At 35.5% G+C, this 17,948-nt stretch overlaps 1 protein-coding gene across 7 annotated transcripts in view; it reads right to left on the bottom strand.

Annotated features, from left to right (window-relative positions):
- The window catches only part of PPM1B (protein phosphatase, Mg2+/Mn2+ dependent 1B), a 71,283-nt gene that overhangs the window by 27,548 nt on the left and 25,787 nt on the right, over window positions 1-17,948 (bottom strand). For 5 of the 7 annotated variants that reach the window (XM_084901533.1, XM_084901528.1, XM_084901530.1 and 2 more), the window contains 4 exons: window positions 11,763-12,622; window positions 8,107-8,224; window positions 3,969-4,080; window positions 3,313-3,370 (listed from right to left, as the gene is read on the bottom strand). In XM_084901533.1, coding sequence (XP_084757659.1) covers window positions 3,313-3,370; window positions 3,969-4,080; window positions 8,107-8,224; window positions 11,763-12,608 — 1,134 coding nt within the window. In that variant the 5' untranslated portion in view covers window positions 12,609-12,622. Of the gene's footprint in view, window positions 1-535; window positions 2,292-3,312; window positions 3,371-3,968; window positions 4,081-8,106; window positions 8,225-11,762; window positions 12,623-17,948 lie in introns of those variants that run through there. The other 2 variants (XM_084901532.1, XM_084901531.1) reach the window with 1 other exon arrangement.

Raw genomic sequence — 17,948 nt, 5'->3', positions numbered from 1 at the left:
GTTTATTTTGTATTTATTATTATATTTCTGCTATTTGTGATTACAGGTCAACATTTTTCTAAGATCATGATTTTCTGAAAGAATAAAGCAATGTTTCCAAAAATAATATTCTAGGCTGCAAGTTAATTTTTATAGTAAAGAGGATTCTTTAATCCATATACCTACCTACTAATAATGAATTTATACTTATCATCTGATTTCTGCAATTATTTCTCAACTACTTAACACCCAGCATCTCTTGAACCCAGAGATTTTCAACAAGTGTGCTACGGAGCTTTAAAAACATGTAATACCTGACTATTTAGTCAGAGGTACCAACCTCTTTTCCAAGTAAAAAAAATGACAACAGCTAACACAATGATAGTGCCCAGTATGAATGAATCAGAATTATCCTTTTATTTTTAATTGTCAAATGGGCTGCAGAATTTTAGTGATTCGTTTATATGTGTCATGAGATGGAAAAGGTAAAAAAATGCTGTTTTAACCTAATACATGTTTATTTTCTTATTACTAATATATTTTTATGGATTTAAGAGAGAAAGGGAGAGAGGGAGAAGGGAGGGAGGGAGGAAGGGAGGGAGAGAAAGAGAAAGAGAGAGAGAGAGAGAAACATCAATGACAAGAGTGAATCACTGACAGGATGGCTGCTTCCTGCATGCCCCCTACTGGGGATCCAGCCTGCAAGCCGGGCATGTGCCCTTGACCAGAATTGAACCTGGGACCTTTCAGTCCACAGGCTGATTGATGCTCTATCCACTAAGCCAAACCAACTAGGGCTCATACGTTTCTAAGAGGCTAAAATACCAGATATTCCTTTGAATCTCTCTCTCTTATGCTCCAAACATATATGGTGCTGGCTCCTCAATTTAAAATATAAAGTTCAAAAGTTCTCTCTAAAAATACTTCTGATATCCTAAATCTTTCTTTTTACCACAGCAGTTCTCTGTTCCATTAAAAAATCATGTCATTTCTTTCAAACATAGCTACCATCCTCCTCATTTCATTTCTGCTATTCAAATCATTCTTCTAATCCTATCTTATCTCTGAAAATATTATTTTTCCAGCAATCATTGTACAATTCATGTGGTAATTAATCACACTCTCAATTTTGTAATATTTTTATTCTTTATCTTTTGTGTTTATACCTTTATTGCAAGCTGCATTCAATTAGGGATGGGACCATGCCTTATGTTTTACAGTCTCCTCAATACATGGTAGACTTGTCAGAGTTTATCTGCTGATATTAATAGAAAGCTTATATCTAAAGATAATTTAGTATATAGCTCCTTAATTTATATAATCATATCAAAATCATACTTAGGGTAAGTTTTATATCCTGAGCATTTCTCCTCACCCTTCATGGTTGTGTTGCCTATTTATAATCACTTAAGTGTTTTCTTTTTCTTTCTTTTTTTTTAAGTTTAAAAATCATCCTTGGTATATATTAAACAGAAATTTAGGGTTATAAAACACTTAAATCTTGTTTGGAGAAAAAGCAGCCAATTTTTTGAGGAACTAAGAAATTCAACAAGATATAATGAATTTTTTTTTTTTTTTTAAGATTACACATTCCTTTTCAAATACACAGGGAAACAGGGATACTTAATAAATGAATCCTTAACTAACTTTAAAGGGCTTACTTCTTCTAACCACAGTGGTGGGAGCTATGTGGAAGCTATAATCCAACTGAAGAGGTAAGATTCTTCACTCCACTACCATAAATTTTTAAGTTATGGCAATGCCTTATTCTCAACTACCTGATTTAGAATTCTCTAATGTATCACATGACATATCTTAATTTTAAAACTAGAGGTCCAGTGCACAAATTCATGCACTAGTGGGGTCCCTCAGCCTGGCCTGCAGGAATGGCCAAAACTGGCTCTCTGACATCCCTAGGGAGGGCCTGGATTGCAAGAGGGCACAGGCTAGGCTGAGGGACCCCACTGGTGCACATTTGGGGCTAAGGAGGGACATGGGAGGTTGGCCAGCAGGGAAGGAACTGCAGGAGGGTTCTAAGGCATGTCCAGCCTGTCTCACTCAGTCCCAATTAGCCAGGCCCCAGTACCAAGCTAACCTACTGGTCAAAGCTTCTACCCCTGGTAGTCAGTGCATGTAATAGCGAGCGGTTGAGCAGCCTTAGTATATCATTAGCATATTATGCTTTGATTGGTTGAATGGACGACCAGACACTTAGCATATTAGGCTTTTATTATATAGGATTAATTTTCACAGCTTTAATATAATTCTTAATATTTTGAGGTAACTGCCACAGAAGACTCAGAATCACTGCTCTAGAGTAAGAAATAAAATCTATTAATATATAGCATCACTTATGTTAAACACATTTTACAATGTATTACTTGTAAAATTTTCCTTGACAAAACACTTTTATTGTTAAGAAAAGATAAATTTTATGATATTGCTATGTAATAATGAATCCTGGAAAACAATGCAATTGAGATGATACATAATTTCTATTATTGGCTGCTGTCTCTCTCAAGACCTGCCAAGAAAAGCTGGAGATCTGGAAGATGAGTCTATTTTTTTCTCAAGAAGTTTCATGTCTAAGTTTGGTTATCTTAAATCTTAAAAGCATACATATTAAAAATTAAGTAATCAATTTTTAGATGTCCAGAAACTTAAAAAATCCTGTGAGAAAATATTTATCTGAATTATTAAAGTTTGGGGCAATTAAAAAAAAAGATAAACTAGTCCTAAAATTAAAAAACAACAGAAATATAGAGAAGCAGTCGACAGCTTATCAGTATTTCTAAGGACGGTAAAAGGGATAAAGAGATTTGAGCTAAGAAGGCATGGCAGGGTTACAACAAAAATGGTTCTCTCACTTCAACACATAAACCCCACAGCACACAAGATTAGAAAGAAAGTGTCCTCACGTATTCAAATGGGTACATGGGGCACTGGAAGGTCTGGTCATTAAAATAACATTTATTATCACTAACATTTATTATCTAGTAATGGCAGAAGCCTGCTTAAGGAGAAACTGAGATATTTGAAAATATATTCTTTGTCTCAAAATTAAGATTTAAGGGAGAAAGAGAAGAAAAAGCAGACATACAGGGGGAAAGTAAGTACAGCTCAAACAAAAAGGCATTTGATACCCATTAAGTGACAATAAGCCTATCTGCAATATAGAACTCTACTTCCATTTCAACACATTTCCTTAAACTTTAATTGATTCCTTAAAATAAGCAGTAATAATTTATTATAGATTTCATTATGTGAATATACTCACATCTAGTAATATTTACATTATAAAATTATTTTAAATGCTTAAGAAATAAAACTTACCCCTTCATTTTCTCTATGTGGATTCAGCTTACTATAAACAGCTTCAATAATATTGCGCCTAAAAATAAATTACAATTTTATTTTATTAAATTACAATGATTAAGCTTTGAGTGTTTAAAATAATACGTTATTTTGCCCTAGGTGGCGTGATTCAGTGGATAGAGCATCGGCCTGCAGACTGAAGGATCACAGGTTTGATTCCAATCAAGGGCATATGCCTAGGTTATGGGCTTGATCCCCACCCAGTAGGGGGCGTGCAGGAGGCAGTAGAATGAGTAGATCAATGATTCTCTCTCATCATTGATGTTTCTCTCTCTCCCCCTTCCTCTCTGAAAAAAAAAATATATATATATTTAAAAATAAATAAATACGTTAACTATGTAACTAAAAAATTGACACACAAAACACTTGCTAAGAACAGTTTCTAGATTTCACTCAGAATTTGATCCAACACAATATACTGTGTTCTTAATTACCAAGGAAAGAAGGACCTTCATCCTCAGAGTATGATGTCTTTACAAATTTCTTTTGGATAAAATTTTAGTTCTTTTCTAGTATAAGAACTATAAGAACTATCAACCCATTTCATCTTACTCAAAATTATTTAATTAGTAATTATAAAGAAACACAAAATTAGTTCTTTTTATTCTACTTACTTGCCAGCAAGACCTCCCCCAGGAGGCAAATTTGGGATATTTTCTGCAGACAAGATGCGCATGACCTGGGCAAGATCAGGCATTCCATCCTCACGAAACTTCTCCATAATTTCTGTAAATTAAAAAAAAAAAAAGTTCTTAAATTAATGTAGTATTCACACAGAATTTAAACAAGGTAGTATTTGGTAGTACCTTTGTAAAATATAAAAACAAGCATTATCTGCTATCACACAAAAACAAAAATAGGTAATATAAAAAGTTATTTGTATATATATGTTCATTCTAGCATTATTCATAAACACAAAAACTGGAACAAATTAATTGTCCAACAATAAGGGAAAAATTTTGGTATAGCTAGCCACTAGTGAAATGCTTTATAATCCCTAAAAATTATCCCTATGAACATAGTACAACTACTTGGAAAAAATATTTTTCATCTAATTTTACATAAAAATGAAATTATTAATACTATAATTATAGAAATATAAAAGCAATATATGGATAAAAATTAAAGGAAAGGAACAAATTTCAAACTGTCCTATAGGCTTTTTTATTTTAATCCTCACCAGAGGATATTTTTCCATTGTGTTTTAAAAAGCGTGGAAGAGAGAGGGAAAGATAGAAATATCAATGTAAGAGAAACACATTGATTGGTTACCTCCTGCATGCCCCTTACCAGGGCCACGGCCAGGGAGGAGCCTGCAACTGAGGTGCATGCCCTTGACTGGAATCGAACCAGGTACCCTTTGGTCTGCAGGTCAATGCTCTATCCATTCAGCCAAAACAGTTGGGGCACCTTATCAGCTTTCTAATACCTTGAGTATGTCCACGATTTATTTAAAATAAAGAAGGAACCCTGGCCAGTGTGGCTCAGTTGGTTGGGCGTTGTCTGGTGCACAGAAAGGCTGCTGATTCAATTCCCAGTCAGGCACATGCCTGGGTTGCAGGCTCGATCCCTGGTAGGGGGCATGTAGGAGGCAGCTGATCAATGTTTCTCATATTGATGTTTTTCTCCCTTCCTCTCTAAATATCAATAATAAAGGAATGAATATAAAAGTATAAATTACAGAACTGCTAATGCTTAGAACAAAAATTACACATTTACATGATCCATTTATATTTATAATTTATGGAAAACAGATTTTGAAAACATAAAGTCCATCAAGAAATCTGTAAAAGAATGTAGTTTTCCTAAAAGTAAATTACACATTTGAAGACTCTCATCAATAATAAGCCAAATTCAATAAGCCTATTATGTCATAATCATCATCATTCAGATGTATTTACTATTTTTTAAGTAAGTCAAGCCATAAAAGTGCTGAGAGAAAATATGTAATTAAATTGAAGAACTTCATAAGAATGACATCAAGGCAAAAAAAAATGATTGACATAACTTCATAAAAGGTAATTTTATATCTTAAAAAAACTACACAAATAGTTCTGGCCAGGTAGATCAGTTGGTTAGAGTGCCGTCCCGATACGCCAAAGTGGCAGGTTCGATACCTGGGTCAGGGTACATACAAGAAGCAACCAATGAATTCATAAGTAAGTGGAACAAATCAATGTTTCTCTTTCCCTCCTTTCTTCCGCTCTCTAAAATCAATAAATTTAAAAAAAAAAAAAAAAAAAAAAAAAAAAAAAAGACAAAACCCCAACACATATAAAATCAAAATGCAGCAGTAAGTTAGGAACCTGTGGTTATCTCTAATGCATTCTCAAGTTATCAGGGTAACCACTAATTGCATTTTTAAAGATTCTTTTAAAGTTGATTTTGAGAGAGAGAGGAAGGTTGAATGAGAAAGAGAAAGAAAGATCCATTGTCTGGCTGCCTCTTGCATGCCCCTGACTGGGGATAGAGCCCACAACCTGGATATGTGCCCTGATCCAGAATCAACAGGCAATCCTTCAGCTCACAGGATAATGCCCAACCAACTGGCCAGGGCTAATTAAATTTTTAAAAGAATGTACAACCAATAAGCAAATTGTAAGAATGAACTAGAATAGAAAATTAATCAAAAAGTCAAGGAAGAATAAAAAAGATGGAATATATGGAAACAAATAAGATGGCAGATTTAAACACACATATCAGCAATCATATTCAAGCTTCCCGTCCCCCACCCCGCCCCATTCCTGAATAGTAATAGGTTTTTAGCCCAAAAAACATTAGGAAAGGCCAAGCAAGGTAAGTCTTACAGGGATGGAGGTGACAGTGGTGACAGCAGCAAGGTCCAACCAACATGGGCTATCCAAGCCTGACCACAATAGGCAAAACTTTATCACTGGTTGGGGTACTACCTGGAATGGGGTTCAAAGCCAATATGGAGTGAGGAAAGTGTCTAAACAAGGCCCAGGTTGGGACTTGTAGGAGGCAGGAGGCAACCAATCAATGTGTCTCTCTGATATCTATGTTTTTCGCTCCCTCCCTTCCACTCTTTCTAAAAACCAATGGACAAACCACCTCAGGTGAGGAATGACAAAAAGGTAGGTAAAAATTTAAGAAGGAAAACGTTAACATCTCAAGCACCTTCCTATTGGATACATATTTGTAGAGGGCCAAATGGGAAGACACCTGGACATTCTTTAGATTGCTGTTGACTGGGCCTGGGATATTGACAGAATCATGTCAGTTGCACTCCCGCCCTGGGAGTGCGGAGATGTTCTTAGTTCCTGGCTTGTGTTTGTTCAGGAGGAAGGAGTGGGTGGAACCTGGGCTCTCCCAAGCTCCTTGTTTTCCTGTGAAACCCCCTTGTTGGATTGGAGTATAAATAGATGTGCTGCCTGGCTTAGGAGGTTGTCAGTCTGTCTCTCCAGCAGAGGAGGTCAGGGGCCTCCCAGCTCTCAGCTTGAAATCTATTTCTATGTCCTCTCTCTTTATTTCTAATATTTCTCAATCCCTGGGCACCTCCACTTAGAACCGGTTCGTTCATCTCTCTTTCCATGCGGGACATGGAAAAGGGAGATCCCTGCAGCTTCAGGCCCCTGTACTTATTAATATTAATAAGCATAACATAACTTTTCAATGGAGGAACCCAAAGACAACACCTCAAGCAAGTGATGAAAGTTAAGATTACCATATCATGATGCATCTAGCTTCACTTCTATAGTATTTCTGTCAAAGTACAACCTGAATCTTATCAAGAAGAAACATCAGCCAATCCAAATAGAGGAACATTCTAGAAAGAACTAACCTGTACTCTTGAAAATATCATGGTCATTAAAAACAAAAACAAAATGCAACTTTTTCACATGGAGAAAGACTAAAGAGGCTCAGCAGAAAAGCACAACACACGTTCTAGACTAGATCCAATGAAAGGCATTACTGGTACAACTAGGGAAATTTTAATAGGAATCTACAGAATAGATGGTAATATAATTTCAATGTTAACTTCCTAATTTTGATGTATGTACTATGGTTAGGTAGATACTGTTCCTTTTTGTATTAAAAAGTAGAAAGTTAATATTATCTTCAATTACTCTAAAATGGTTCAGAAAATAATCTGTCAGAAAATAATTCAATCAATTAGGGGACATAAGGAGGTAAAGCGAGAATGAGTGTACATTATAGAAAGTATAGCAAGAGATGAGTAAAAGGAGGTATAATGTAAACAAATGGGTAATCTAGATAAGAGGTACTACATGTACATGGGAGCTCTATATTTTTGCAACTTTTCTGTAAGTTTAAAATTACTGCAAAATAAAAAGGTAAAAAATAAAATTAATAATCTTGCACAATATCAGTATTAACTCTATCAGTATGATTAAAACATATGGTAATGAATTCCTATAATTAACTTCAGAAGAAGTAAGATGTTAATGGAATTATAGCTAAACTGAATTATAAATGGACTCAGTTTATGATAACCTGAGGCCAATCACACTGGATTCTTCACTTATTACCAAAAATGTAATCAGGGAAAGCAAAAATAGTAAGCTTTAACAGACTCTTTTCAAATTATGTTTTTCTCTGGTGGTATATAATACACACATTTGTTTTCTTTATGCCAAGAAATCCCACACATTGGTTCATGATGTGATAATAAATCTTAGATGGAATTTTTTTAAAAAGCTATTTGATAAACAAGTATTTTTCCCCCTTTCCTTCTAAATTAAAAAACAAACAAAAAAGCATCTTTCTTACCTTCAACCCGTGATTCCAAGTACTTATCCAACTCTGCATCTTTTCTCACTGCTTCATCTGAGACCTTGGGGGCATTTGGAAAGCAAACTAGTACAATACTCATGTTATCGCGACTTCCCTATATATTAAAGAAAAAGAAATAATTATTTTTATAGTCTACCAACTTTCTATTTACTTCAAAGTAGAGTTAAGTAATTACAGCTTATTCATCCAGAATGTACACATTTAACACATTTATTTTAATTCCAAAGAACTATTTGAAACACCCCTTTTTCTATTCACCACTCTAAAAACATTAAGTCAATGTAGGCAGTAGGCTATTTCTGTTTGATAGTGGGGCGTGTCAACCCAAATGAAAAAAGCCAAGGCCATACTAATTCCAGTCTTTTCAGTCATTATGACATGAATCTAGACAGGCATTGTTTGGTTCAGACTTTCCATCTTTTTAGAACCCAAACAACACAGAAGAAAAGATATACAGGCCTTGAAAAACTTTTGCCATCAACTCCTAATACTCAATGGAGCAAAGTTTGAAAGCAGGGGAGGTCAGGTCTTGAGAAGACTTCAAAAAATGTAAACCTGCTGGTGTGGCTGTTTGAACATCAACTTATGAACCAGGATTTGATTCCCAGTCAGGGCACATGCCCCAGTTGGGGGCTTGATCCCCAGTGGGTGGGTGGGTGGGGGGAGAGTGAGTAAAGGGGGTGCAGGAGGCAGCCAATCAATGAATCTCAACCCTGGTCTTTCTTTTTTTCTCTCTCTCTCTCTCTCTCTCTCTCCTTCTTCCTCTCCCTCCCTCCCACCCCCCTTCCTCTCTGAAATTAGTAAAAACATGCTTTAAAAAAGTGAACTCCCTCCACATACTTTCATGCTTTAGTAGGAAGAATTATCCTAAGTCTATTACCAGCTTTTCAGTATCTGCAAGTGGAAGCGTTGGTGGGGGTCGGGGGTGAATCAGGATTTCCAAAATGGCCAAAACTACTTTCATTCCTTAATGAAAACCCATCAACACTTTCATGATTAATATTAGAAATACTGCATTGGCTGTATTAATACAAACATATACACAAGGATTTCAAATAGCAAAAAAAGAGAGAAAAAGTAAATATATTCTTTCACAAGAACCAGGATTTTACTATTTAAGTTCAGATCAGATCAGGTAAAACTTTATACCATAGATATTCAAGTCCAATATTCACTTGAATACTAATGATTTTTAAAGCAACTTTATGAATAAACAGAATACCTCATATTTTAGAAATCCCAGTTTCTTCTAACCATTTCTATTTTAGTAACAACAGTATGAGCACTGCTTAGCCATTTGTTATCTATCCATCTATGTGTGTGTATAAAACTTAAAAATCTAATGTAAACTATTCATATAAATGCCAATATATAAATATAAGTAATTTCCATTAGATTTTTAGGTTATAAAACATACATGATATCTCATCAGTTGGAAAATTAACAGAAAAATAGTTTCAAGAAGTTTAAATATCCTAAGATATTTAAAGGAAATAATTTACATTTACACCTTCAACATGTAATTTCAATGATGCTGCTTCTATATCTATGTATCTACTTTCCTCTAGCCACAAAGTATAAGTGTGTTTCAGTAATTTTTATACAGCAATTAAAAAACCACCCTTGCATAAATAATCAGCTAATTTTCCAGCTGAAGAGAATATAAGTATTCATCCTATATTTATAGCTTCATACTATAAAAAGGCAACCCTGAAAAATGATTATCAAAAACAATACTAATGCTACTTACTTTTCAGGGTTGTGAAAATTAAATGAGTTTTTAAAAGTGCAAAGTGTTTAGAATAGCATTTGATTCATAAAAAGCAATCATTTATTGATACTATTGTGATTATGATGATTATCACAATCTCCCTAGATTTCATGAGTTAACATATAAAAGTGCTAGTAAACTATTAGGACATAATGTGTTAGAAGTGCTAGAAAATATTGACACTTCATTTAAATCTATTATCAAGGAAACATCTACTTAAAAACTGGATCTATTCCTACTTAGCAACCAACACCTACTGAGCAATTACTAAGTGCTAAGCACTGGGCCAAATGCTTTCTATGGATTTAAAAATTTATATTCAATCTTTCAAACTAAATTTAAAGCAATTATATTCTATTTTAATCACATTGTTTTATATTGCTAACCCTTAGTTTTACAATACAAACAAGTGAAGTGACAAAATTACGTAGGTAGAAAATAGGCATGGTTAAGAGGTTTACTTAACTCTATTAAGTAACAGAGAGTGGTTCATAAATCTGTATGTTTCAACAAAAACAGCTAACTAAACTTCTCAAAACTGATTTCAATTTGAGCACAGCTTTATTTAAAGAAATATGATGAATCACGTATTCCAGCCTCTTGTCCCTATTACTATAACTTATGATTCATGAGATTCTAGAACTCTGGCTAGAATCTTTTAACAATACAAAAAGGCATATTTATCAGTTCAAACTAAAAGCTATGAAGTGAAATATGTCCCCAGAATCATTTAAACTCCACATTCAGAAAGGTGGGATCAAAATTCCTGAAAACTAACATCCTTTCAATAAAAGGGAGAGTGCTGTTTATGTACAATACAAACTTCTTTCCTTCGAAGTACATCTCATTCTTGGTTATTCTAAAAAAAACTACATGTCACTCATTCAACAGAATGCTATGCAACCTGAAAAAAAATGATTTAGGTCAATACGTATAAACATGGAGATCTCTCTACAATATATTATTAAATGAAAAAAAAAAAAAAAAAAAAAAGGTTGAGCCTGGCTGACATGGCTCACCTATGAACCAGGAAGTTCGATTCCGGTCAGGGCACATGCCCAAATTGCAAGCTCGATCCCCAGTAGAGAGCATGCAGGAGGTGGCTGACCAGTAAAAAATACGCAACTCACACTTTTACTTGTTTTTATCTTACCTACTAGGGGGCTCAAAACTAAATTACAAACTTTACCTAGTCTAGGGTTATGGTGTATCTTCCAACATTTTATGTGGCTCTTGATCTTTTGTGTATCTAGTACAGAATTATACATCAAACTGCTTCATAATAAGTTTTGGATAGCTATTGCCTATGCTGAGAATTTGAATTAAAGTCACGTTCTGGCCTGGTTGGTGTGGCTCAGTTCAGTGGCTGAGTGTCGATCCATGAACCAGGAGGTCACAGTTTAATTCCCAGTCAGGGCACATTATTAGGTTGTGGGCTAGATTCCCAATGGGGGGCATGCAAGGGGCAGATAATCAATGATTTCCTCTCATCATTGATGTTCCTATTTTTCTCTCCCTCTCCTCCCTCTCTCTGAAATAAATAAAAATATTTATTTTTTAAAAGTCACATTCTGTATAGATGCTCTGCCACGGAAACAAGCCATAAAGTACTTAAATGACAACAAATGCCACAGAAATTTATTCAACTTAATTTTCAAACTAGAAGGTTGAGGCAAGTGAGGATGGCTTTACAAAAAGAAAAAAAAAAAAGCTGTCATATTTCTGCAGAAGAAAATAACTTTAAAATGTACAACCATAATAAAAATACTAAGTTTTTAAAATTTATGTTTGCTTGGTTTTACTTACCATGTTTTTTCAAAATTAATAGGGTATTTTAATTATAACAAAAAGATTTACATACCTTATGTAAACAAGTGTCCACTACCCAATTGCAAACATTTTCCAGGTCATCAGATATCTCAAGCCTAGATTTAACATAATCACAGAGCTCCTCGTTACTCATAACATCCCAGATCCCATCACAAGCCAAAACGATAAATTCATCATCTTCTCCTCTTAAAAGTTCATAAACCTCAGGCTCTGGAGAAACTAGTTGTTCTGTTGGGCCCTTGCCATCAACACACTTGTAATCATAGTCCCCCAGAGCACGAGACACTGCTAATGAACCATTAACACGCTGTATCATTACGCTGCCTCCTGCATTTTGGATACGCTCCTTCTCCCTTGGATTGGAAGGCTTGTGATCCTGGGTGGAAAAGCAGACTTGTCCATTCCTACACAGAACAGCACGTGAATCACCACAGTTGATAAAGTAGACATGCTTCGGTGAAATCATAACTCCCACTGCAGTTGAACCACTCCTGTCCATTCCATTTCTGAGGTCTGAAAAGTTACGCATGAATTCATCAATTTTCAAAAAGCCAGTTCTGATACCATTCTTGACACTTTCCACTGTAGGCTCATGAGAAAATCCTGATTTTGCAGCTGCCTTGAAGTCTTCATTATTAGTGATGTGTTCTAATAAATGTGTTGAGCAGTAATTTGCCACTCGGGATCCAGCATGACCATCATAAACTGCAAAAAATGACCAGTCTTCCAAGCCGTGAGGAATACCTACAACAGCTGTGTGTGCATCTTCCATTTCCACTCTCCATCCTTGCATGCTGCTCAGGCCATAACGTAAACCATTCCCAGCACCATGAGCATTATGTTTCTCAGTTTTGGGTTTATCCAAAAATGCACCCATGTTTAATAATTAATCTGAAAGAAAAATTTTATAGGTGTTATATATTTAAATCTGACACAGAATTCACCTATACTAGCTCATTTATTCTCTAGTAAATCTAAAAAATATACTTGGATAGGAGTTATCTGAATTTACTGAACAGAAAAAAAACCACCACACACACAAAACAAGAAAATTTCCCAGCACATCCTTTTTCTACAACAATGGTTTCAAAATCCTAGCACATTACAATCATCAAACCAATTAAATCAGAATCTCTGGGGATGGGACTCAGATATCAGTAATTTTTTAAAGCATCTCTGGTGCTTCATATGTGCAAGTTGAGAACCACAGTTATAGGAGAAAGGAAAACCAAGAAACAAAACCTGGTTAAAGTCTTTTTTATAATTCAACTTAAACAATAACTCTAAGGTTCAATATATACAATAGAACAAGAAATAAGTAATCCTCTCTTGATCAGACAAGGAAGAACGGGAAGTTTGGGTGTGTGTTTGGAGTACTGGGGTGAAAGAGGTAAATCTCATCTCCGGTAATGAGATAAATAATTCCTAAAAATGGGGGGTGATCAAGAAGCACATGATTTAGAGATTTGAAGATAAACTCCAAAGAAATCAGGAACTAAGATTTAGAAATGTTGGTTCTGGTGAATCTCCATGAACAGGGCCTTCGAGAACTATGTTGTTCTTCAAACTATGTCAATGGTTATTTTAATTTAAAAAGCTAAAGAAGCCTAAAGTAAAACAATAGCACATTACTTGGTAAGATTTAAGGAATTGCATTTCTAATCATAAACTAATCTCCCTAATATAAAGGTCCTATAAATAAGTAAGAAAATGACCAAGGTGATAGAAAAATGGACCAGGAACACCCCCCCCCCCAATGGATCTTAAAATATGTCCAACCTCATATTCATAAAAGAAATGAAAATTAAGAATACACTGAGGTATCAATTTCATGGGTCAAACTGGCAAAGATCAAAGGTTTGGTAATCATTTTCTCCACAAGATTATGCAGAAATGCACACTGCTGATATTATTAAACTGGTACAATCTCAGTAAAAGGAATTTCATAAAATCTATCCAAAATTGCAATTGTACATATTCTTCAACCAAATTCTATGAACCTATAGGTTTACTCCTATATATACAAATATTCACTGCAGCACTGTTAGAAAAAGTAAAGTATTGGGTCGGCAAGTAAGTAATTGCGGATTTTTAAAAGAAAATCAAAGACAATTTTTTCATGGAACTAAATAACTTTATTCTGTAATGTATTGCCCATTTTGATCAATGACCTTTTGCCATCTTTCAGGCAGCATCATAATCCCACGTTCAAAAAACTTCTGGTTTTTATTAGCAAAAAACTGCATCAGGTACGATTTGACATCATCATCATTATTGAAATTTTTACCATTCAAGGAGTTTTGTAAAGATCGAAACAAAAAGTAATCAGATGGTGCAAGGTCAGGACTATATGGTGGATGTGGCAAAACATCCCAACCAAGCTCCATTAATTTTTGCCGAGTGACCAAAGATGTGTGTGGCCTTGCATTGTCATGATGGAATACAACACCTTTTCGATTTGTCAATTCGGGCCGCTTTTCTTCAACTGCATTGTTTAATTTCGTTAGTTGTTCAATGTAGACATCAGAATTGATCGTTCGGTTGGGTGGTAAGAGTTCAAAGTAGACAATTCCTTTGTAATCCCACCAAACTGATAACAAAACCTTCTTTTGATGAATATCAGCTTTTGATGTTGTTTGAGTTGGTTCACCTGGCCTGCTCCACGATCTTTTCCGCTTCATATTGTTGTAAACAACCCATTTTTCATCGCCAGTTATCAGTCGTTTTAAAAATGGATCATTTTCATTACGTTTCTTTAGCAAATTGCAGCTGCTAATGCGTTGCGTTAACTGTGATTCTTTCAGTTCGTGAGGAACCCATGTATCAAGTTTTTGAACATAGCTAAGTTGTTTTAAGTGATTTTCAATGCATGTATGTGATACATGAAGCTTCTCTGCAATCTCATGTGTTGTACTGTGACAGTCTGAATTGATTATTGCTTTGATTAGGGCGTCATCAACTTCAACTGGACGACCAGAGCGTTTTTCATCTTTGAGTGAAAAATCACCAGAACGAAATTTGGCAAACCAATTTTGACACTGCCGTTCTTTTAAGGCTTCGTCACCATAAACAGCACATAACTTTTTATGAGCTTGCGATGCGTTTTCCCTTTGCGGAAATAAAAAAGCAAAATATGACGAAAATGTTCCTTTTGATTTTCCATTTTTCAACGAACGCCAAACGAAAACCACAAAACAGATCAAAAAACTTTTTTTACTGATTAACAGCTGAATAGCCAACTATCAAATAACAAAATGTGTTTTACATTTGTACTACGTCTGCAAACTAAAAATTCAACTGAAGCCATATATGTGTGAAACCCGCAATTACTTAGCTGCCGACCCAATATATAAAACTATCTTAGCTAAGTGAAGTCAGTTGGAGAAAAATAAATATCACATAATTTCACTCATTTTTGGAATGAACAACATAAAATGATGAACAAAAAGAGCCAAAGGGGGGAAAAATATTTTAGATTATAATAGAAGTAATCCTGGTATTTGCAGATTTTATATATATATATGTATATTTTTTATAATACATACAATACTTTTGTTGTCATTTTTTAAATATATATATTTTTTATTGATTTTTCACAGAGAGGAAGAGAGAGGGATAGAGAGCTAGAAACATCGATGAGAGAGAATCATTGATCAGCTGCCTCTTGCACACCCCCTCCAGGGGATATGCCCGCAACCAAGGTACATGCCCTTGCCCGGAATCGAACCCAGGACCTTTCAGTCCGCAGGCCGACGCTCTATCCACTGAGCCAAACCGGTCCTGGCTATTTGCAGATTTTTAATATTTCCTACAACTTTTGTGATTTTATACTACGTGGTACAGTTTTGGAAATATTATTTAAAATATTTTTCTTCAAGTATTAATGCTTATTGAATGTAAATGTATAATTATTTTGTATCTACAATCTTGAAATAAATTTATTTTGTATATTGTAAAAATAAATAAGTAAATAAATGAACCATCTTACTAGCACCCATTTGGGAACTGATTAATAGGAGAATCAAGATTCATATTTAATGATATATAGGTAAAACATAATAGCCTACAAAAATACACACACACACACACACACACACACACACACACACACGTGTGTGTGTGTGTGTGAGCAAGCACACAAATATACATATTCATTTTCTAGAAGCACCAGAGATGCTTTAAAAAATAAACTGGAACCTCTGGGGAAGAGAAATCAAGAGCTTGGAAGACAGAAGTAAAAGAAATACTCTCTATTATACACTAGAGACCCGGAGCACGAAATTTGTGCAAGGGCTTTGGCCCTGGCCCGGCCCCGCCATGGCAGTGGGCCTCTGCTGCCTCCCCTGCCTGCTGTGGCTTTGTCTGGAAGAAAGGACGTCCAGAAGAACGTCTGTTCTAATTAGCATATTATGCTTTTATTATTATAGATATACCTTTTCCACTTTAAACATTCAACTGTAATAAAAACTACTTAAATTGAATGCCATTTAATAAATGTTATTTCAAACTAGGAGCATTCCTTAAGAGTGAGTCCTATAATCAGTAAGGATCTAAAATAAATGTCAATATATTTGATACCCCAAGTTTTTTTTCCCTTTGCAAACAAAGAAACAATTACCTACTTTGACACAATGGACCATTAAGACCCAGCAGATACATCCATTTGAATGCATTGTCATTTCCTTGAGGAACCACTATAAAAATGAAGTCTAATAGCAATTTAAAAATATTATTGACTCTCTGTCAATGATTACTGAAATACGGTGATAGGCACATGAGAGACCAGTATCTACTATCATTTCAACATTTATGTACATGTGAAATTCTCCCTAACCAGAATTTAAAAAATTTTTTTAGTGCTGTCTTTCTAGGTTTTGCCAAAATTAGGCATCCTGAACAACTATACTTGGATATATTTTATGGGAATGAAATTTAAATTGCAGGACAGATACGAGAAATAACTGCCTAAACAATTTTGATCTCTCTTTATTCCTTCACATAAGTACAAATGACAGATACTATGACCAAAGGTATCTTTAGTTGCTTGAATCCATCTCTATAGTACAATGGCAACAGACTGCCAAGAGGTTTGATCAGAAAGCAAGCCCCTTCAGGGACAACCAGGTGACTATCTGAGAGGACTAACGGTCCTCTTACCTCTTATTTCAATTAATATTTGCTCCAGAGGCTTGTTATAACAAGTAGCCAAAATATGCTTTTATATTGTTTGAGGGACCTAGGAATAAGCAAATACTTCCATGGTGCTCATTCTGCAGCATGCACTGCTTAAATGCTTCACAAATTAACTTATTTAAATTTTAGCCTTTAGAAAAACTAGTATCAATAAAGCAAACAATTCTCAAAGAAATATCCAGCCAAAAATCTTTACAAAGTAAATTATTAAAATTTCAACAAAGGACATTTAGATACTACAAAATTCCCATTCTCCTTTCTACAGCTTGCACACTCTTCTAAAGGAGCCACATGGACATTGGGCAAGCCTTGCTTAAAAAGAGCACAATCTGTCAATCCCATCTGCTTCCTATCAAAAAGGATGAAGTGGTGTCAGGGATGATTTAGGCCCACGGTCGGCAAACTGCAGCTCACGAGCCACATGCGGCTCTTTGGCCCCTTGAGTGTGGCTCTTCCACAAAATATCATGGCCTGGGCAAGTCTATTTTGAAGAAGTGGTGTTAGAAGAAATTTTAAAAATTTGGCTCTCAAAAGAAATTTTAATTGTTGTACTGTTGATATTTGGCTCTGTTGATTAATGAGTTTGCTGACCACTGATTTAGGCCTATGGACATTTTTTCCTAAGGGTTTCTTTCTTTTGACTAAAAAGTAACACATCCTATCTAATAAAAGGGTAATATGCAAATCAACCATCACTCCATCACAAAGATGATGCCAATAGCCACAAGATGGCGGTGCCCAGTCCTCTCAGTCCTGCCAGAGTCCCCCAGTCCTGAGGAGGTGTGTGTGGGGAAGTGCCAGCCCCTGAGAGCGGGCAGCATGAGCAGCCTGGCGGAATGCTTGCTTTGTTGCCGTGGAGACGAGGCAAGTGTTCCACCCCTGCCATGGAGGGCCTCTGGCCAGGCCGGGGTGCGGATGGGCCTCTGGGCTGCAGAGAGCCTCTAGGCAGCAGGAGCAGAGCAGCCAGGTCCCACAAAAAGCTACTGGCGCACGGATTCATGCGCAGGGTTACTAGTATAGCAGT

The sequence above is a fragment of the Pipistrellus hanaki genome (genome assembly GCF_964339955.1).
Source record: "Pipistrellus hanaki genome assembly, chromosome: 12".
NCBI lineage: Eukaryota > Metazoa > Chordata > Mammalia > Chiroptera > Vespertilionidae > Pipistrellus > Pipistrellus hanaki.
The sequence above is the reverse complement of the archived record's forward strand: the minus strand, read 5'-3'. Positions and strand labels throughout refer to the sequence as shown.